Source organism: Neomonachus schauinslandi, chromosome 3 (genome assembly GCF_002201575.2).
Source record: "Neomonachus schauinslandi chromosome 3, ASM220157v2, whole genome shotgun sequence".
Classification (NCBI taxonomy): domain Eukaryota; kingdom Metazoa; phylum Chordata; class Mammalia; order Carnivora; family Phocidae; genus Neomonachus; species Neomonachus schauinslandi.
Window position 1 is genome coordinate 100,277,680 of NC_058405.1, and position 22,733 is coordinate 100,300,412.

The 22,733-nt window shown below is 34.6% G+C and overlaps 1 protein-coding gene and 1 pseudogene across 2 annotated transcripts in view; both read right to left on the bottom strand.

Annotated features, from left to right (window-relative positions):
* Positions 1 to 22,733, bottom strand: part of ZRANB3 (zinc finger RANBP2-type containing 3) — a 279,821-nt gene that overhangs the window by 123,206 nt on the left and 133,882 nt on the right. For both annotated transcript variants that reach the window (XM_021695825.1, XM_021695823.1), the window contains exons 4-5: positions 19,705 to 19,936; positions 16,142 to 16,227 (exon numbers count right to left, since the gene is read on the bottom strand). In XM_021695825.1, the coding sequence (XP_021551500.1) occupies positions 16,142 to 16,227; positions 19,705 to 19,936 (318 nt within the window). The remainder of the gene's footprint in view (positions 1 to 16,141; positions 16,228 to 19,704; positions 19,937 to 22,733) is intronic.
* On the bottom strand, positions 3,918 to 5,876 carry LOC110585665 (annotated as a pseudogene).

The window sequence follows — 22,733 nt, forward strand, 5'->3', positions numbered from 1 at the left end:
ATATATATATATATATATATATATATATATATATATATATATATATAATAATAAGACCAAAGAGAACGAGAGAAGAAATAGTGGATAAGCAATTTCAAAAAATTATAGTAAAGAGAAGGTATGTATATATATATATATATATATATATATATACACAATGGAATATTACTCAACCATCAAAAAAAATGAAATCTTGCCATTCACAATGATGTGGATGGAACTAGAGGGTATTATGCTAAGCAAAATAAGTCAGTCAGAGAAAGACAAATACCATATGATTTCACTCATATGTGTAATTTAAGAAACAAAACATATGAGCATAGGGGAAGGGAAGGAAACATAAAATAAGATAAAAACAGAGAGGGAGGCAAACCATAGGAGACTCTTAACTCTAGGAAACAAACTGAGGGTTGCTGGAGAGGGGGTAGAGAGGGGTATGGGATAGTTGGGTGATGGGCATTAAGGAGGGCACTTAATGTAATGAGCACTGGGTGTTTTATGCAACTGATGAATCACTAAATTCTACCCATGAAACTAATAATACCCTATATATTAACTAAATTGAATTTAAATAATTGTTTTTAATTTTTATTTTTTTAAGATTTTGTAATATATTTTTAAATTTTTTTATTAACATAAATGTATTTGTTTCAAGGGTACAGGTCTGTGATTCATCAGTCTTACACAATTCACAGCGCTCACCATAGTACTTACCCTCCCCAATGTCCATCACCCAGCCACCCCATCCCTCCCACCCTCCTAAATAAAAAATTTTTAAAAAAATTTTAAGAGGTCACAAAAAGACCTCCATATATTAACATTTAGGGATTTCCCAGGGAAAAGCCCATACTTTTCCAGTCAAAAAGCTTTCCTAATCAACTTTTTATATTTTCAATCTTAAAATATGAATGGACATTCACAGATCAATAGGCATTGAAGAAAAGTATCCAATATGAACAACAGAGATGAAAACAAAATGAAAAGAAATTTAGAGTAAACATACAATGCAGCAAACAGAAGAAAATTAAGAACAAAAAATAAAACAAAATAATAACAAAAACCTGAGCAGCAACAAGCATCCCAAAACAATAAGCATCCCCAAACACAGGAGGCTATGAAAGAAAGAAAGAAAAGCGACTAAAGGTATAAAGAGTAAAAAAAAAAAAAAGATTAAAAATCTATAACATTTTAGCAATTTTCTTTAGTTAAATACAAAAATGCAACAGAAGACCTGGGTGATTAAGGAAGAAATGTCCCCAAAAGTAAAACAAAAACATCAGAAATTCAATTAATAATAGAAGTTCCAGAAAGATACGTTGAAGGAAAGGAGAAAGAAAGTTAAAAATGAGTAATTTCCAGACATAAGCACTCAAATTACCATGTTGAAAGAGAATACCTACTGTCTATCAATAGAATAAAAAAAAAAAACTAAACAAAGGCATATTTTTATAAAATTAAAGATTAACCAAAATAAAGGACAAGCTCAGAAGCTTCCAGAATGGGGAGACATATAAATATATATGAGACATGCAAAGGGTCAAAAATGAGAATGGAGTTGTGATTCTTTTTTTTTTTTTAAGATCCATTCATTTATTTGAGAGAGAGAGAGAACACCTGGGGTGGGTGGGGAGAGGTAGAGGGAGAGGAAGACAAGCAGACTGTCTAATGAGCAGGAAGCTGGACACAGGGCTCAATCCCAGGACCCTGAGATCATGACCTGAGCCGAAATCAAGAGTCAGATGCTTAACCAACTGAGCCACCCAGGCGCCCCAGACTGGCTTTAAATATTGGGCGGTTGCCTAAGCAACTGATACTCATTTACAACCTCTATAGCTAAAACCACCTAGGCTAAAACCACCTCTACAGCTAAAACCATGACTGAGCCACCCAGGCATAAAAGCGTTGTGATTCTTAATAGCAACCTTGGTAGTAGAGGCAATGAAGAACTAACCTCAAAACTCTAAGGAAAAATGATTTTCAACACAGAAATATAAAATTATCAATTTAGAGATTATCTAGAAGCAGTCATATAAAAATTCAAAAAGTTTACTTTCTATGCACTATTCTTAGGAAGCTGTTGAGGGTTATCTTTCCAGAAAACTACGAAATATTCCAAAAGGAACCAAAGAAAAAAATGTACAAGATGATCCTGGAACATCTTCTCACATCAGATACTAAGAAAGCAATCAAAGCCTAGTAGCGTTGTATCAAAAGGACCATATTGAAAATGGTCCCATTTATTAAAGGTGGGACAATTTAACCAACAATAAAGATAATAGATAAAGTGAATTGAAAAAAAAATGAGTTAAAAATAAAATTCTTAAATACTCAACAGACTAAGATTACAAAGTAACTTTCTTACCCTGATAAATAGCATCTATAAAAAATTATGAGAACTATATACTGAAAACTACACAGCACTGTAGAAAGAAATTAAATGAATGGAAAGACATCTCCCTTTATTAAATGGAAAGAGTTCATATTATTAAAGTGGCAAAACTCCCTCAAATAATGTGAACTTCAGCTGACATCTTTGCAAAAATTAACAAGCTAATCCTAAAATTCAGATAAAAATGCAAGGGTTACAGAACAACTCTTGAAAAAGAATAAAGTTAGAAGACTTACAATTACCAATTTAAAAAATGAAAATCCTCATTGGAAATCATTAGAGAATGTTAGCCAAACAACTTACTATTTTGAAAACTAATAAATAAAGAGAAAGTAAGCATTTTTCCTGCTTTTTCTAAATAAACTGAATGAATGAGTTTCCAAATAGTAGAAAAGGGGAGGTTTTCCTTTATAGACCTATGTCAACTAATAAATGAAGGAAGAGTATTAGACTACAGCCCTTTTGTAATGCCTAAAGATTTAATAGATCATGTGCTGAATGTTGACAGCTACTAACATCACCAAAAAAAGAGGCCTTAGATATCAAGAGCCTCTAATGGAAGAACATGACATTCCTATAAAAAAGAATTGCCAAAAAACTGAAGTCCCTAAGTCTAAATACTATTATAGAAATAAGAGAACAGAGGAACATGTTAAACTTCATGGGGATGGAAGCAGCAAAATCCAGATTACAGTAATAAATTATTTTCTTCAACAGATTAAAAATAAAGAAATAAGACAAAAGTGGGAAACCCTAGAGATTAAGAGAGACTTCACTAGAGATTAAGGGAAATATCTAACATTTGTTAAGTGTGAGCCTTTGGGTACTGATTTAAACTGTGGGAGAAAGAATTTTAAAAACCTGCGATATTATATTTAAAAGATAACTGAAAATTTGAACATTTATTGGATTTTTTTTTACTTTAAAGATTGACTATTATTTTAATTTTTATGTACGATAATGGGATTCTAATTACTTGATTTTTGTGGAGTCCTTACTCTTTACAGACACACTGTGAAATATTTTTAGCTAAAAGGAGATGTGTAGGGGTGCCTGGGTGGCTCAGTCATTAAGCGGCTGCCTTTGGCTCAGGTCATGATCCCAGAGTCCTGGGATCGAGCCCCACATCAGGCTCCTTGCTCCGTGGGAAGCCTGCTTCTCCCTCTCCTACTCCCCCTGCTTGTGTTCCCTCTCTCGCTGTGTTTTCTGTCAAATAAATAAATAAAATCTTAAAAAAAAAGGGGGGGGGGAGGCATGTGTAGGCTTTCTTTCAACATAACGTGGTGAAGTTACATGGGAATACAGGCATAATCTGCAGATCCTGAGGGTCTGGTTCCAGGCCACCAAAATAAAGGGAAATTGCAATAAAGAGAGTCAAACAAATTTTTCAGTTTTCTAGTGCATGTAAAAGTTATGTTAACAGTATTCCCTAGTTTATTAAATGTGCAAAAGTAATGCATCTAAAAAACAACATATATAGTTTAATTTTAAAATACTTTATTACCAAAAATTGCTAACCATCATCTGAGTTTTCAGCAAGTCATAACCTTTTTGCTGGTGGAGGATCTTCCTTCAGTGATTATGGCTGCTGACTGATCAGGATGGTGGTTGCTGAAGGCTTGGTGGCTGTGGCAATTTCTTAAAATAAGACAACAATAAAGTTTGCCACATTGATTCACTCTTCCTTTCACAAATGATTTCTCTGTAGCATGTGACGCTGTCTAATAGCATTTTACCCACAGAACTTCTTTCAAAATTGGAGTCAATCGTTTCAAACTCTGCTGCTGCTTTAGCAACTAAATTTACATAATATTCTAAATCTTTTGTTGTCATTTCAACAATCTTCACAGCATCTTCACTAGTAGATATCATCTCAAGAAATCACTTTCTTCATTCATCCATAAGAAGAAAGTCCTCATCCATTAAAACTGTATGTGATTGTAGCAATTCATATCTTCTGGCTCCACTTCTAATTCTAGTTCTCCTGCTGTTTCCACCACATCTGTGGTTACTTCTTCCAATGAAGTCTTGAACGCTTCAAAGACATTCATAAGGATTGGAATCAATTTCTTACAAATTCCTGTTCATACTGATATTGTGAACTCTTCCCATGAATCATGAATGTTCTTAATGTCATCTCGAATGGTGAATACTCTCCAGAAGGTTTTCAATTGACTGCTCACATCCATCAGAGGAAATACTGTCCATGACAGCAATACCCTTACAAAATGTGTTTCTTAAATAATAAGACTTCAATGTCAAAATTACTCCTTGACCCATGGGCTGCAGGATGGATGTTGTGTTAGCAGGCAAGAAAACAACATTCATCTCATTGTCCCTTTCTTTCCATCAGAGCTCCTGGGGAGCCAGGTGCATTGTCAGTGAGCAGTGATATTTTGAGATGCATCTCTTTCTCTGAGCAGTAGGTCTCAAGAGTGGGCTTAAAATAGTCAGCTAACCATGTGGTAAACAGATGTGCTGTCATCCAGGCTTTTTTGTTCCATTTGTAGAATGCCGGCAGAGTAGATTGAGCATAATTCTTAAAGGCCGTAGGATTTTTGGAATGTAAATGAGCCCTGGATTCAACTTAAAGCCACCAGCCATACTAGCCCCTACCCAGAAACTCAGCCTGTCCTTTGAAGCTTTCAAGCCAGTCATTGACTTCTCCTCTCTAGCTATGAAGTCCTAGATGGCATCTTCTTTCAATAGAAGGCTCTTTCGTTTACACTGAAAATCTGTTGTTTACACTAAACAACAAGGCTGTTGTTTAGTGTAGCCCCTTCATTAATGTTCCTAGCTAGATTTTCTGGAGAACTTGCTGCAGCTTCTACATCAGCATTTGTGACCCCCCCTTGCACTTTTACGTTCTGAAGACAGCTTTTGAACCAGCCTCTGCTAGCTTCAGATTTTTCTTCTGAGGCTTCCTCACCTCTCAGCCTTCACAGAATTGAAGAGAGTTAGGGCCTTGCTCTGGATTAAGCTTTGGTTAAGGGAATGTTGTGGCTGGCTTGCTCTTCAATCCAGACCATTGAAACCTTCTCCACATCAGTAACAAGGCTGTTGTGGGGCGTGTGGTTGGCTTAGTTGGTTAAGTGTCTGCCTTCGGCTCAGGTCATGATCCCAGGGTCCTGGGATGGAGCCCCATCTGCTCAGCAGGGAGTCTGCTTCTCCCTCTCCCTCTCACCCTCCTTCCTGCTCATGTTCTCTCTATCTCTCTGTCAAAAAAATAAATAAAACCTTAAAAAAAAGTAATAAGACTATTCTGCTTTCTTATCACTCGTGTGTTCCCTGGAGTCACACTTTTAATGTCTTTCAAGGATATTTCCTTTGCATTCACAACTTGGCCAACTGTTTGGTGCAAGAGGCCCAGCTTTTAGCCTTTCTCAGCTTTTGACATAGCTTCCTCACTAAGCTTAATCATTTCTAGCTTTTGATTTAAAGTGAGAGACATGAAACTCTTCCTTTCACATGAACACTTTGAGGCCATGGTAGGGTTGTTAATTGGCCTAATTTCAGTATTATTGTGTCTCAGGGAGTAGAGAGGCCCAAGGAGAGGGAGACAGATGCGGGAACAGCTTGTCAGTGGAATAGTCAGAACACACACAACATTTATCAATCCCTTGCCATCTTATATGAGCGTGGTTTGTGGTGCCTCAAAACAATTACGATAGTAACGTGAAAGATCCCTAATCATAGATCACCATAAACAAATATAATTATAATGAAAAAGTTTGAAATATTAAGAGAATTATGAAAATGTGACACAGACACAAGATGTGAGCAAAATGCTATTTAAAAAATGGCACTGATAGACTTTCTAGACACAGGGTTGTCAAAAACCTTCAATTTGTAAAAACTGCACTATCCGTGAAGCAAAATAAAGCAAAGCACAATAATATGAGGCATGCCTGTATAGCTAAAGCAAGACTGGCTATGAACTGATAAATATCCAAGCTGATGAAGAGCACATGGGGAGTTCATTATACTATTCTACTTCTGTATATATTGAATTTTTTCCATAATAAAATATTAAAAAGAGGACCAGAAAATAAAGGAAAAAACAAAAGTCACAGAATCCAGGAATTCTGGGATGCAATATAGTAGAATGGCAAAAGAAAATTCAGGATGACACCTGTGCACCTATGTGCAAAGATAAAGCAGTTGGAAATTAGAGCAGAACAGAAGGCTGTGAGAAGGCAGCCTCCAGGAATATGAAAAAAAAAAAAAAAGATTATTTTATGTGCTCATCTGACATTTTGGAAGTTGATAGATCTGTTGGAGTCTTTGAATAAAAAAACTGTGATGGCTTTATCAAAAACCAGAAGATGGAAAAAGGAAATAATTAATTATAAGATAAAAAGTTGACTAAGAAATAGTCAACTACTTGATCTTTTAGAGAACAATATTTAATTTATTTAGCCCATTTTTTCTATTTATTTAGTGACTCATATAGACATGGACACGGAATTACCAAATAATTCAAACACCAGAAAGAGAATGGAAGAAAAATGGTGACAATGGGTATTTAAATTACTGCTTTATCACTTTTTAGTTTTGTGATTTGAACAAGGGACTTAATCTTTCCAAAATTTCAGTTTACTCATCTATAAAATGGACATATCATCATCCTTGTAGAATTGTTGAAAGAATTAAAGATAATATATCTAAAATATATAGCTTATGTACAAAATATAATATGCAGCTAATAAAAATGATATATTTTAGTTATTGATGTAGAAAGCTATTCTAAAAATAGTGTTCAATGAAAAATCACAATACCGAAGAGTATGTATAATATGGCTCTATTTATTTAAAATTGCCTACCTATCTATCTCCCTCTTTCTCTCTGTCCTTATTGACCTAAGCAGAGAATTATCTAAAGGGAAAGTTATCAAAACTTTGTATGGTTATTTCTACATAGTGAGAGTTCAGTTAATTTTTACTTACTTAAAAAACTTTTCTTGTTTGATCTGTTAAAATAATCATTTTTCCAAAGCAATACACTATCTTTAAATTTTAAAGGACAATAAAACAACCGAGAAAGACAAGTTAAAGCATGGGACGGGTGATGCTAAATGAAATTAGCAGATGATAGCATTACATACAGGCTATAAAGAAAAAATGAAAACAATTTACTTGTTAGTATACTTGATTATAGTGTTTTTTGTTCCAGTTTTATTATATAGTATTACATGATTTTTTGTCATATCACATGTATGTGTAAATTCTTACTCACATTAAACCTAAATCTACCACCCTATTAAGTTTCATTCATTGATAACAGTTTTGCCCCCTAAGGCCACAAAGACAAAAGTCTAATTCCTTTAAAACATGACAGATCTTTAAATAGTTAAAGACTTACTCCCCCCAAGCCCTCTGTTTTTCAAATTCCTATAGGCTTCATAAGATCAAGCACTATGTCTTGCTCATCTTTATATTGCCAGCAGGTCTGAAATAATGTCTTAAATATAGTAGGCAATCAATAATACAGGCATTTGTAGAGACGAATATGAAATACTCTCACTATTCTTGTCACCCTTTCCCAGCTATGTTTTCATTTGTTAACATGCTTCCTACGATATGACTTTTAGTTCCCTCTCAGTTCCTCACATTCCTTATCTCCAGTGACCTTCTAAAACTCTCCTCCAACCATTCCATTCCCATGACTATAGCCAGTCCTGAAAAACAGCTCTAACTGGTAAATTCAGACATTCCATTCTGTACTGCCCCACTCTTCTTGCCCACTTGTTCACTTGTACCCATTGTATCTTCACTATCACATCAGGACCTTTCCATCAACTGACCGCTCCACTTTGACCATATCCACAACATCCTTCCTGTCTTCATGTCTTTCCTCACCTTGTGTGGATTTCCCAGGCCATACATTACCTTTCCTTTTATCAATATTGCATAATTTCCTTGTCCCTCAGTCCATGCATCACAAGCTGGTAACAAAAATCTTGAACAGATCCAACCAAAAGCCTTTCCTAAGACCGTACCCACACTGCTAGGTGCTGCTGGGGAAATCGTACATTTGAGAGCACTGGTTAAACCTAAATTTCTGTTCTCAAATGGTTACTTGGTGCTGCTGTCAATTCAATCACACTAATCTCATGCTCTCACTCTCCCTTTCAGCAATATTTCACACTGTGTCGACACTCATCAAACATTCAATTCTCTACTTTTCCATTTCTCTAAACACATAACTGTCTTTCCCATCCCCTGAAAAAAACAAAAGTCAACATATGCAAACTCCCTCAACTTCTTGTCACCCCAGAAACTATGGATATTCTCAATAATACCATGCAGCCATAAAAAAAGGATGAAATTATTTACATATACAAAAAAAAGGACAAATAAGTAAAAAACACTGTGTATGTTTACACTATCTAGTATCTGGGTAAAAAAACATGAATTCCCTTGAAAATGCACACAATTTTTGTGGAAAAATTAAAAACTACCTAGAGTTTCCAGAAAAAAAAGTGAGTGAAAGGGAGATTTCTCAAAGTATATACTCTTATATAGATTGAGAAGGTTGAACAATGTGAAAATGTTGTCTTAAAAAATAATAAACCAAACTTGTACACCTAGTCATGTTTGTGCCTTTCACGCTTTAAAACCCCACAATGCAGGGGCTAGGGGGGCAGGAGAAATGAAGAGTTACTGTTTAATGTTTGGGGTGATGAGTAAGTTCTGGAGATGGATGGTAGCGATGTTTGCACAACAATGTGAATGTACTTAATATAAAAGAACTATAAACTCAAAAGTGGTTAAAATAGTAAATTTTGTTATGTATATTTTACTAACAAAAAAATCCTATAGCACTAATAAGTAAAAAGGAAAAAACACCTTCCAGTGCCTTCTTACTGCTATTCTGATGAAGAAAAAGACCCCATATAATATGACCCATGCCTAACTCCATTTTGTCTTGAGACTCTCTTCTATTAGTTCAACAATATTTATATGACCTGGACTACTTTTAGTTCCTCAAAGGCCTAGCAGTCTCTCTGGCTCTCAGGCTTAGCACATAAAATTCTTCTTCCATGGGGCGCCTGGGTGGCTCAGTTGGTTAAGCGACTGCCTTCGGCTCAGGTCATGATCCTAGAGTCTTGGGATCGAGTCCCGCATCAGGCTCCCTGCTCAGCAGGGAGTCTGCTTCTCCCTCTGACCCTCCCCCCTCTCATGTGCTCTCTCTCTCTCTATCTCAAATAAATAAATAAAATCTTTAAAAAATAAATAAATAAAATAAAATAAAATAAAATAAAATAAAATAAAATAAAATAAAATTCTTCTTCCTGGAATGCAAATAGATATCACTTACTCACAGGATACCCCTTCTGTCCTTTCTGACTTGACAGTTCACTCTGTTAAACTCCGCCATAACATCCTTTACTTCCCTTTTACGACACTCATCACAAACGTTATTATCTGGTTAGTGTTTGACTTGAGAACTCGGTGAAGGTTGGAACCATGTAGGTCTTGTTCTCTAATGCATATCTGATGCTTAACACAAGGCATGGCAAATAACAGATACCCTTTAAATATTTTTGAATGAATGGATTAATCAAAATTAAACCATATTCCAGATGTAGTCTAATCAATGAGTAGAACCATCCCTTACTCTGAATGTTAATCTGAATAATATGTCCCAATATTACTTTATTTTTATTAGTTATGACAGACAGTTGGCTTCAATTTAGCCTAGGGTTATTCAAGACCAGAAGTCTTTTTGAACTAAACTAGTGATAATAGGTGATGATTTCTCAAATCCCTTCCACACAAAGCAGACTTTCTAAGCATAAGTGCAGGATTTGTCCTATTAATTTTTATCTAATTATTTTTCACACTTATCTTTGCCATCCAGTACATTAACTATTTCTCTCAGATTTGAGCCATTTGCAAATGGAATAGACCTGACCTCTATTTAGCCCATGGTTAAGAACATTAAATGTGACAATGCTGAGGACAAAGTACAGTGCAATTCCTTAAGAGACATTTCTTGAAGCTGACATGACCTATTAATTAACACTTTTGGAAAATGGCTATAAATATGTTTAATATGTACTATCATTCAGCATTTTCCCTCTCACAAAAATTTAGACAACTATTTCTCCTAAGAGGTGGAAATGGCACAAAATATCAGCAGAAAAGAAGGTTTAGAAAATTTGATAAGTTTTCGTAAAAATATGCTGAGATATTCTTAACCTTTAACCATGCCATCAGGGAGGACAAATTTGTCTTCCCATAGCGTGCCTTTTGAAAATGGCTGCTGATAACAGAATGCTTCACTGGATTATCTATGTGTCCTCTTTTTCTGTGTAAAAGAACTTTATTAAAGTTGCCATTCCTGAGGTCTTTCTTACTGTCAGGAAACGTGAAAAAAAAATGCAAGATGAAGTCAAATACTAGGCAAGCCATTTAATGTTGCCAGGTAATAAAGTGACAGAGGGGGACTGGGTGATCTGTAAAGTCTTTTCTAGCTCTAATGTGCTAATGGTTGACAACTGAATGTGCTGCCTTATCCAAATCATATTTGCATTTATAGTGTCCTCTAAATACAATGCAGTAGAGTGAGTGATGTAAAGGGCTGTGAATATGGGATATTCTGGTTAAATAATACTTTTTCTGTGACTCTCAAATCAAACCAGATAAGTAGTCATCTATACCTAGACTTCTCATCGCCAAACCACATTTGTATTAGTATACTTCTGTTTGTGATCATATATGTATCTAATAAACTTTACAAAGATAAAGTTGTATTTTTGCTCAAGCTTCATTTAACTTAATTTGAATACAGTCATGATATTTCAAATATAAAATATGGGTCTAGAACTGAGTAACTAACCATAATTTGCTTTCTGCAAAATTATAGTGTGAAATTGACATCTTCATGAAAGCAAAACATTATGGAAAAAATTTAACATTCCAAACTAACTTAAAATGCCAGGAGGTGCCTTGATCTGAATCAGAGTCTATGATACCATACTGGTTTCAAGGTAATAAAGAAAAGGAATAACATAAAAATTTTTAAATGGAATCTGGAAGAAAATGTCTTTTGAGAAGCATAATAATCTTGATATGGCTTTCTCTAGTAAAAAGAAAACAACACAATCTCCCCAATCATAAAGCATTTCCAAAATATAAACTTTTCTTTGAAACAGCATGTATTAATAATCAAGAAAGGGACAGTTATACACTTTTGTTGTCATATGAAAGTCCTGATAATCAGAAAAGATGGAATACTTTCTGACCCTTTAAGATTTCCTAGTCCCCCAAAGATAAATGCAATTAATATGTCTGTTTTTATGTAAGCAAAATTTTGGCATTTATAGTCTGCAATAATTGTGACAAAGAGTTTCCTAACAATTTTGTAGTATCATGTCTATTTCTCATTATATATTAAAACTATTTATTATTATTTATGTATTTAAGACAACTGATTTTTTAAATAGTAACTTTGTGCTAGAACATCTTAATAAATTCTCTTTTGTGCATTTTTGAGCTGATCCCCTCAGGTTTTCCAAGTAAATAATATCAGCTGCAAATAATGATAATTTTGCCTTTTTCTTTCTAATTTTTACCTTTTTTTGGGGGTAATTAAACTGATTAGTGCTGCCCGAATAAAGTAAACTGTGATGTCAGTGAACATCCTTGCTCCGGATTTAAAGTTTCATATGATACAGTGGCTTTGAGTATAGAACACATACACACATATACATTAAGATTATTAAAAACCACATATTCATGGATTGGAAGAATTAATCTTGTTATAATGTACACACTAACCAAAGCAATCTACAGAATCAATGCAATCCCTACTATAATACTATTGACATTTTTCACAGGACTAGAATAATCCTAAAATTCATATGGAACTACAAAAGACCTCGAATAGCCACAGCAATCTTGAAAAAAAAGAACAAAGCCAGAGGGATATATCACAATACCTGATTTCAAGCTATAATACAAAGACACAGTATTCATAGAATATGGCACTGGCACAAAAACAAACACATAGATTAATGGAATGGGATAGAGAGCCCAGAAATAAACCCACACTTACATGGTCAATTAATTTACAACAAAGGGGGCAAGAATATATGATGGGGCTACAGACAGTTTTTTCAATAAATGGTGTTGTGAAAACTGGACAGCTACATGCAAAAAAAAATGAAAATGGACCACTTTCTTATACCACACACAAAAATAAAATTAAAATGGATTAAAGATCTAAATGTGAGAACTTAAACCATAAAATTCATAGAAGAAAATATATGCAGTAATCTCTTAGACATCACCCTTAGCAACATATTTATGGACTGTCTCCTCAGGCAAGGGAAACAAAAGCGAAAATAAACTATTAGGACTATATCAAACTAAAAAACTTTTGCAAAGCAAAGGAAACTATCAACAAAATAAAAAGGCAACCTAGAGAATGGGGAAAGATATTTGCCAATGATATATCCAATAAAGGGTTAATATCCAAAATATATTAGGACTTATAAAACTCAATACCAAAAAAGCAAACAATGTGATTAAAAGATGGGCAGAGGATCTGAATAGACATTTTCCCAAAGAAGAAATACAGATAGCCAATAGACACATGGAAAGATGCTCAATCAACACTGCTAATCATCAAGGAAATGCAAACCTGAATGTGCTGCCTTTTCCAAATCATATTTGTATTTACAGCTTCCTCTAAATATAACCCAGTCAGAATGGCTAGTATCAAAAGAAATAACAAGTGTTGGGCGCCTGGGTGGCTCAGTCGGTTAAGCGTCTGCCTTGGGCTCAGGTCATGATCCCAGGGTCCTGGGATCAAGCCCCGCATCGGGCTCCCTGCTTGGCGGGAAGCCTGCTTCTCCCTCTCCCACTCTCCCTGCTTGTGTTCCCTCTCTTGCTGTGTCTCTGTCAAATAAATAAATACAATCTTTAAAAAAAAAAAAAAAAAAGAAATAGCAAGTGTTGTCAAGGATGTGGAGAAAAAGAATCTCCTGTGCACTGTTACTGGGAATGTAAATTGGTACAACCGCTGTGGAAAACAATATGGAAGTTCCTCAAAAAATTAACAAGAGAAATACAATTTGATCCAGTAATTCCACTAGTGGGTATTTACTCAAAGAAAACAAAAACACTAATTCAAAATATACATGCACCCCTGTGTTTATAGTAGCATCATTTACAACAGCCAAATTATCAAAGCAGCCCAAGTGTCCACTGATAGATGAATGGATAAAGAAGATGTGATATATAAATACAAAAAATAATCATCAGCCATAAAAAGGAATGATATCTTGCCATTTAAGACAACATGGATGGACCTAGAAGGTATTATGCTAAGTGAAATAAGACAGAGACAAACACCATATGCTCTAACTTACATATGGAACCTAAAAAACAAAATAAATGAACAAACAAACTAAACATACTCTTAAACACAGGGAACAAACTGGTAGTTGCCAGAGGGGAGTGGAGGTGGGTAGCTGGGTAAAATAGGTAAAAGGGATTAGGAGGTACAATCTTCCAGTTATAGAATAAATAAAACATGGAGATGAAAAGTACAGTACATGGAATAAATACAGTAACATTGTAATGATGTTGTATGGTGACAGATGGTCACTATACTTACCATGGTGAGCACTGAGTAATGTACAGAATTGTCAAATAACTATGTTGTACACCTGAAATTAATTTATCATTATATGTCAACTATACTTCAATAATTTAAAAATTATTAAATATTATAAAAGGATGGGTGCTGAATTTTGTCAAATTACATCTCAGCATATATGGAAATGATATAATGAAGTTTTCCCTTTTCATTAGTAACATGACTATATTAATACATTTTCTAATATTAAACAATACTTGCTGATATGAATTCCATTTGCATCTGATTAACATATTAGGTCTTTTCATGAGTTTCTCGTTTATAATAATATTGAAGATTTCTACATTTATAATCTTAAGTAAAAAAAGGTCCTTTTTTTTTCTGTATGATATTGTCTAATTTTGCTGTCAGTGAAATGCCTTCATACAAACAATCTGGAAGGACTCCTTCTATCTCTGTGCTCTATAGCCCTTTAAAAGTATCAAAACACACTAGGGTTACTTTAAAAACTTGTAGGAAGGATAAAGGAAAACATACACACACACACACACACACACACACACGCACTGGGGAAATGTGAGGGACTCATATCACAAAGAGCTGATTTCTATAATATATAAAGATTTCCAATGTATCGATAAGAAAAAAAACAGCCAGTAAGTTTAGTAGGATGAAGGGCAAAGAACATAAACAGAAATTAGCAGGAAAAAAAGTATAAATGTCTCTTACATGCATAAAAAAAATGCTCAACTGCATTTAATAACATAAGAAGGGAACAGTCAGAAGACATTGGCAAAATAAAATAATATCCGAACAGGTTGGAAAAGTGTGGGGAAAGAGACAATCTTATTGCTGGTGGGAATATAAACTAGTATAATGTTGGTAGAGCAGTCTGCAACAATCTAAAAAATATAAAAATACACATGCCCTTTTGTACCAGCAATTCCAATTCTATAAATTTATCCGACAGATTTAGTCCTGTGTGACATGAAATATTAAAATAACTCATAATTATTGAGTGCTCGCTGTGTGCCACTGACTATTCAAGCCCTTTATAAATATTAGCTAATGTAAGTCTCCTAATATCTCTCTGAGATAGGAATAATTTTCTCTTTTTACAGCTGAATATATGAAGGTATAGGGAGGTAGAATAACTTTCGTAAAATGAAAAGTGGTAAGTACTGGATATGAATATGAAAGACAGATGGTCTAGCTCTAGTTTTCCATGCTTTTTGCCAATATCATGTACTGCCTCTCAAAACGTGCAAGGATATTCATTGTGGTATTGTATGCAACAGCTATGTACCACAAACAGACGTCTATTGGTAGTAGACTAAATAAATTATAGTGCATGCAAATAGTGGAATACATGCAGCATTTAAAAATAAAAAAAGAACATCAAAGCTCTTTTAGGAACTGATACGGAAGGATCTCTAATAGATATTAGGTGAAGAGAGCAAACTACAGAACAGTGTGTACCTTATATTACTATATATGTAGAAATAGAATGAAACAATATTATACACACATAATCACATATGGTTTTTCATGCATGGACTATCTCCAGAAAGATACACAATTAATTGCCAACATTGGTTACCTGTGAAGGAAAATGGCTGGCTGGGAGACATGAGTGGAATGGGAACTTACTTTTCAATTTTGTACATTGTGCACATTTATCCGGTCAATACAGATAAATAATTTCAAAAACAAAATGGAAGGTAAAAAATAAAAGAAAAAAAATGCCATTATCTACTTCTTTTATTTATTTTATGTATAGGTCTTTCACACAAGATTTTTTTTTTTAATTTTTAAAAAAGATTTATTTATTTATTTATTTGAGAGGGAAAAGAGAGCATGAGCCCAGGTGGAGGTGCAGAGGGAGAGCGAGAAGCAGGCTCCCCATGGAGCAGGGAGCCTGATGCTGGGCTTGATCCCAGGACCCCGAGATCATGACCTGAGCCGAAGGCAGATGCTTAAACGACTGAGCCACCCAGGCACCCCACAAGATTTTACTTGAACAAATTATTCCATGGCTACCACAAGTTTGAAAAGCACTGGAACAAAGAATTACTAATAAAACCTTAATGTTCACAGTAAATATGCAAGAATTAAAATTTATAGAAAGTAGTTTGTCATACCTGATATGTGCATTACAGTATCTTTTGGCATACTCCGTCCATGTTCCAAATTTTTGTGGAAAGAGAGCTTCAATCTGCATGAAAAGCTGTAACAATACAAGTGTTCTCAATATGTTGCAACATTTTCAAGTAAATATTATTACTATGATAAATCTAGTTAAAAAAATAGTGGAGTAAAAAAGAAAATCCACCTCTTCTTTCTCAGCCTCCTCCTTTTCTTCCATCCACCCATCTCTGCCATCCTATTCTTCAGGGGTAACTGCTACACTTTTCTCTAAAATACATTTACATATTTTGTATGCCTATATAGGGATATGTATATATTCTCTTTTATTCACATGAAGATGCTATTGTACATATAAAACCAGGATTCTGTCCCCTAAAACATGTCTTAGACATCATTAGAGTACATATATATCTATTTTTACTTCGTTTTAAAAATTATCTAAGCAATGGTATTACTATAATAAAGTACCATTTAAAGGCTCATAGCACCCATTATCATGTAGAAGTACTGTAAAATATTTAAACAGTCTCCTAATCATGGACCTATAGGCTGTTTCTAGCTTTTATACAATTATATAAGTTAATAACTTCAGGTAAGTCTATGTGTGTGTATGTGTGCTTATATATATGTAGGTGTAAGTAGAATATCTACATCTCATCTATCAATCATTTATCTATTTATCCATCTATCCATCCACCTACCCACCCACTCGCCAATTGGTATTTCCATTAGATGAGTCTGTAGGATATATTTTTAGAAATGAAATAGGTGTGTTTAAGATATATGCTTTTTGAAGTTTGATGGATATTACTGTGTTCCACTGTAAAAAGCAAGTCCCATAAGTAGTATCATGAAATCTTTTCATTTTTATAACTTTGATAACGATGCACATAGTGGTGTCTCATTGTTATTTTAGTATACATTTTTAAAACAGCTACTTTAGTTAGAAATAATTCATATACCACTTCCATTATTCACACTTTTAAAGTGTACAATTCAGTGGCTCTTAGTATATTCACAAAATGCCTCAATCACCACTATCTAATTCTTAAATATTTTTATCACTACAGACAGGAACGCCATACCCATTACTAGTCATTTCCCATTCTCTCCCTCAATCCTGGCAACCACTAATCTGATTCCTATTTCCATTACTTCGCCTTTCTGGATATTTCACATAAACAGAATCATACAATATGTAGCCTCTGTGTCCGACTTCATTCACTTAGCATAATGCTTTCAAGGTTCATCCATGTTGTAGAATGTATCAGTATTTCATTCCTTTTTATGGCTGCATTTTCATTATCCATTCATCAGTTATGGACACTGGCTTCTTACTACTTTTTGGATATTATAAATACTACTACTATGAACATCTGTATACAGTTTTTTTTTTTTTGGGAACATATGTTTTCAGTTTTTTGTGTGTAAACTTAAAAAATGGAATTGCTACATCTTATGGTAATTCTATTTTTAACTTTCTAAGTAATTGCCAGTGTGTTATCCAAGGATTGAAATTTATAGCTGTATATGTCTCCATTAAAAAAGAAAAAAGATCTCATGGGGCACCTGAGTGGCTCAGTCAGTTAAGCGTCTGCCTTCGGCTCAGGTCATGATCCCAGGGTCCTGGGATCGAGCCCCACGTCAAGCTCTCTGCTCAGCGGGGAGCCTGCTTCTCCCTCTCCCTTGCCCCTTCACTTGCTAGTGCTCTCTCTCTCTGTCAAATAAATAAATAAAATCTTAAAAAAAAAAATCTCAAATCAATAATCTAACTTTCCACCTTAAGACATTGGGAAAGAAGGAGTACACAAAACGCAAAACAGACAGAAGGAGTAACATAATAAAGACTAGAATAGAAATAAACAACATAGAGATTGGAAAAACAACAGAAAAAATAATCAATGAAACCAAATATTGGTTTTGATAAGAATGAGAAAATTGACAAAATTTTAGCTTACATTAACCAAATTAAAAAAGAGAGAAAAGACTCAAGTTACTAAAATCACAAATAAAGGAGGGAACATTGCTATCAACCTCACAGAAACACAAAGGATTATAAGGGAATATTATGAACAACTGTATGTTAATATCTTAGATACCTTAGAAAAAATGGGAAAATTCCTATAAAGATACGTATCAAAATTGCTCAAGAAGAAATATACAATTGAATAGACATGATATTCAGTGAAGAGACTGAATGATTAATTTAAAAACTATCCACAAAGAAAAACTCAGGCCCAGATGGGTTCACCACTAAGTTCTACCAAACATTTAAAAAGAAGTAATACCAATGTTTCACAAACTCCTCTTAGAAACAGAAAAGGAGAGAATACTTCCCACCTCATTCTATGAAACCACTACTGCCTTGACACCAAAACCAAAGATATAACAATAAAACTACAGATCACTATTTTTGTGAACATACACACAAAAATCATCAACAAAATAGAGCAAACTGAATCCAGGAACAAATAAAAAGGATGACATTCAGTCAAGAGAGATTTATCATGGAACGTAAAGTTGGTTTAACATCTGAAAATCAATGAACATAATACACTCTTACCAATAGCTGTCTCCCAAGCCTGGCTTACTAATCAGTAATAAAAGTGGCTACTCTATGTTGAGTGCTTACCATGTGCCAGGGCACATAGCAAGATACTTTCAAACCAGTATTTCCTTTAATTTTTAAACCCTACAAGACAAAAAGTACATTTTTTTTTCTGTGACTCAGTGTTCATTAATGGAAAGGGCTTCTCTAGGTTACAATGACCCTTATAGACTCATAAGAATTTCAACTGTCATTTCTTCCTCCCAACTCTTTACTCCATACTCTACATAGCTCTTAAGAGTGGTAAAGCTAAATGGGGGTATCAAACAAATGCCTTATTTCTCCATGCAAGTAGTTATTCTACCTGATCTGAACAGAAGTTCAGATACCTATACCTTCCCAGACCACGGATCTTTTTTTTTTTTTTTTTAACATTTATTTATTTATTTTAGAGAGAGAGTGCAAGTAGGGATAACAGCAGAGTGAGAGGGAGAGAGGGAGAATCTTGGGTAAACTCTGTGCTCAGTGTGGAGCCTTAAGCAGGGCTCATCCCACGACCCCGAAATCATGATCTGAGCCAAAACCAAGAGTCTGATGCTCAACTGACTGAGCCACCCAGGCGCCCCCAAAACATGTATGTTGAAGTACAAGAGAAACAGGAAGAAGTTCTGTAAGGCAATTCAAAAGATACAAAATAGATTAAACTCCAATCTTAAATTATATCCTTATAATGTCAAACAAACTGGATAAATGAAGACTAAAACCATATAAGAATCATAAGAAAACAAATGTATGAATATTACAAATGTATACTAAATATGAAAACCTTATACTGAAAGTAAAAACTATTTTTTTATATACATGTACAAGCACAGGTAAGGTTCACATGTAAACAGAGAAAACAGTCATATAAAAGATATATTTAATCATTAATAGCCATCTAGAAATTCCCAATGATTATTTTTGGTGAAAGATTTTTTTTAAGCCAAAATTTAAGGATTTTAATACCTCTTCAGGCCTTCCCAAAGCTGGAGTTCCTGTAAGAAGAATGGCTCGTTTGGCTTTCTGTACTATTGGCAATAAAATCTTGCTGCGGGTTGCATTCCTGGACTTCATGTAGTGTGATTCATCCACTATAACTACGTTGAATTTCTGATTATTCAATGCATCTACCAAAGTCTCTGCATCTGTGGTTAAAAGACCATAACCCAGAACTGTCACTTTGCTGGTTGATATTCTCCTAGAAAAGAAAAAAAAATCCATGTAATTTCAAAATATTTCAGTAACCAAGTTATCATAAACAACACAACTCTTCGGAAGAAGGAAAATAAGAAGAAAAATAAAAGGGATGGTATTACATTGCTAAAACTCAATTTCTCTTAAGATTTTAGTTTTCAGGTATGATTAAGCAGAATCCAAAATTTAAAGGATAACTAAAACCAAATATTTGGTTAAATGGTCTTTGGGAGAGTTTGACAACCACCAAGCCACATTTTACTAGGATAAGGACATTACTCTCTAAGAATATTTATTTCCAGGCATCTAGAATCATGGATAAAGTGGATACACAAATATTAACTGAGTATTCATTGAAGCCTTCCCACAAAGAGGACAGCAGTATTTTTCAAGCCAGGTGCTACTGGAATTTTGAAGACAATACTTAGTATTGCAGGGCTGTCCAGTGTACTGCAAGGCATTTCCTATTCCTGGACTGTCACATTAAAGGCCAGCAGAGTGCTTGAAATTGTGACAACAAAAATTCACTTGCTGACGGGTGATCGAAAGCATGGGAGAGAGGAGAGGAGGATACAACTTTATGCAGACAAACACTGGCCTAAAGAGATTGTTCATATTTTGAACTACTTAATTATTCACACATCTATAGTATTCTTTATTATGTTGTAATGAAATTATTCATGTACATATTTATCTCCCTTGCTACCTCATAAAACTGATGAGGACAAAGAATGTATCTTATTCATCTTTGTATATATAGTGATAGGCTCCTAACCAGTTTGTAGAATGAAATAACGGGACAAATAAATGCATTAATAATAAAACACATTACTTTTGCATTTTCTGTATCACCACTAAAAATATACAGGATAGAGTCAATCTTCTGCAGTTCCCTATCCTCTAAGAGAAATGGCAGAGCTCCTAAATAGCACAACACAACGATACAACAATTTCATTTAAAAACTTTTTTCAATTTATTTTTTAAATTTTAATTCCAGTGTAGTTAACAACAGTGTTATATTAGTTTCAGGTATATAATATAGTGATTCAACAATTCCATGTATCACCCAGTAACCATCAAGGTAAGATTACCCTTAATCCCGTTCACCTCTTTCATTCATTCACCCCACCCACCTCCCCTCTGATAAGCATCTATTTGTTCTCTACAGATAGGAGTCTGTTTCTTGGTTTGTCTCTTTTCTGCTTGTTCATTTGTTTTGTTTCTTAAATACCACATACAAGTGAGATCATATGATATTTGTCTTTCTCTGATTGGCTTATTTCACTTAGTATTATACTCTATAACACTGCAGGTTGGTGTAAATGGCAAGATTTCATTCTTTTTTATGGCTGAATAGTATCCCATTTTGTATATACCACATCTTCTTCATCCATTCATCTGTCAATGGACACTTGGGCTGATTCCATAATTTGGGTATTGTAAATAATGCTGCAAAAAAATAGGAGTGCATATATCCTTTGGAATTAGTGTTTTCACATTCTTAGGGGAATACCCAGTAGTGTGATCATATGACAGTTCTTCTTTTTTTTTTTTTAATTTAAATTCAACTTAGTTAACATATAGTATAGTATTGGTTTCAGGAATAGAATTTATTGATTCATCACTTACATATAAACCCAAGTGCCCTCTTTAATGCCCATCACCCATTTAGCACATTCTCCCAGACATCTCCCCTCCCTCAACCCTTAGTTTCTTGTCTATAGTTAAGAGTCTCTTATGGTTTGCTCCCTCCCTGTTATCTTATTTTATTTTTCCTTTCCTTCCTCTGTGTTCATCTGTATTGTTTCTTAAATTCCACATGAGTGAAATCATACAGTATTTTTCTTTCGCTGACTGACTTATTTCGCTTACCATAATATACTCTAGTTCCATCCACGTTGTTGCAAATGGCAAGATTTCATTCTTTTAGATTGCCAAGTAATAGTCCATAGTTTATGTATACCACATCCTCTTTATCCATTCATCAGTCAATGGACATTTGGGCTCTTTCCATATTTTGGCTATTCTTTTTTTTTTTTTTTTTTGACAGAGAGAGAGATAGCGAGAGCAGGAACACAAGCAGGGGGAGTGGGAGAGGGAGAAGCAGGCTTCCCGCTGAGCAGAGAGCTCAACGTGGGGCTCGATCCCAGTACCCTGGGATCATGACCTGAGCCAAAGGCAGACGCTTAATGACTGAGCCACCCAGGCACCCCATAATTTGGCTATTCTTGATAGTGCTATTATAAAGTTGGGGTGCATGTGCCTCTTTCAATCAGCATTTTCGTACCCTTTGGATAAATACCTAGTAGCGCAATTGCTAGGTTGTAGGGTTATTCTGTTTTAACTTTTTGAGGAACCTCCATACTGTTTTCCAGAATGGCTGCACCAGTTTGCATTCCCACCAACAGTACAAAAGGTTCCCCTTTCTCCGCAACCTCGCCAACATCCGTTGTTTCCTGAGTTGTTCATTTTAGCCATTCTGACAGGTGTGAAGTGGTATCTCATTGTGGTTTTGATTTGTATTTCCCTGATAAGTGATGTTGAGCATTTTTTTATATGTCTATTAGCCATCTGGATGTTTTCTTTGGAAAAGTGTATTCATGTCTTCTGCCCAATGCTTAACTGACCATTATATGTCTTTTGGGGTATTAAGTTTGATAAGTTCTTTATAGATTTTGGATACTAGCCCTTTAGCTGATATATCATTTGCAAATACCTTTTTCCATTCCATCAGTTGCCTTTTAGTTTTGTTGATTTTTTCCTTTGCCGTGCAGAAGCTTTTATTCCTTTGCTGTGCAGA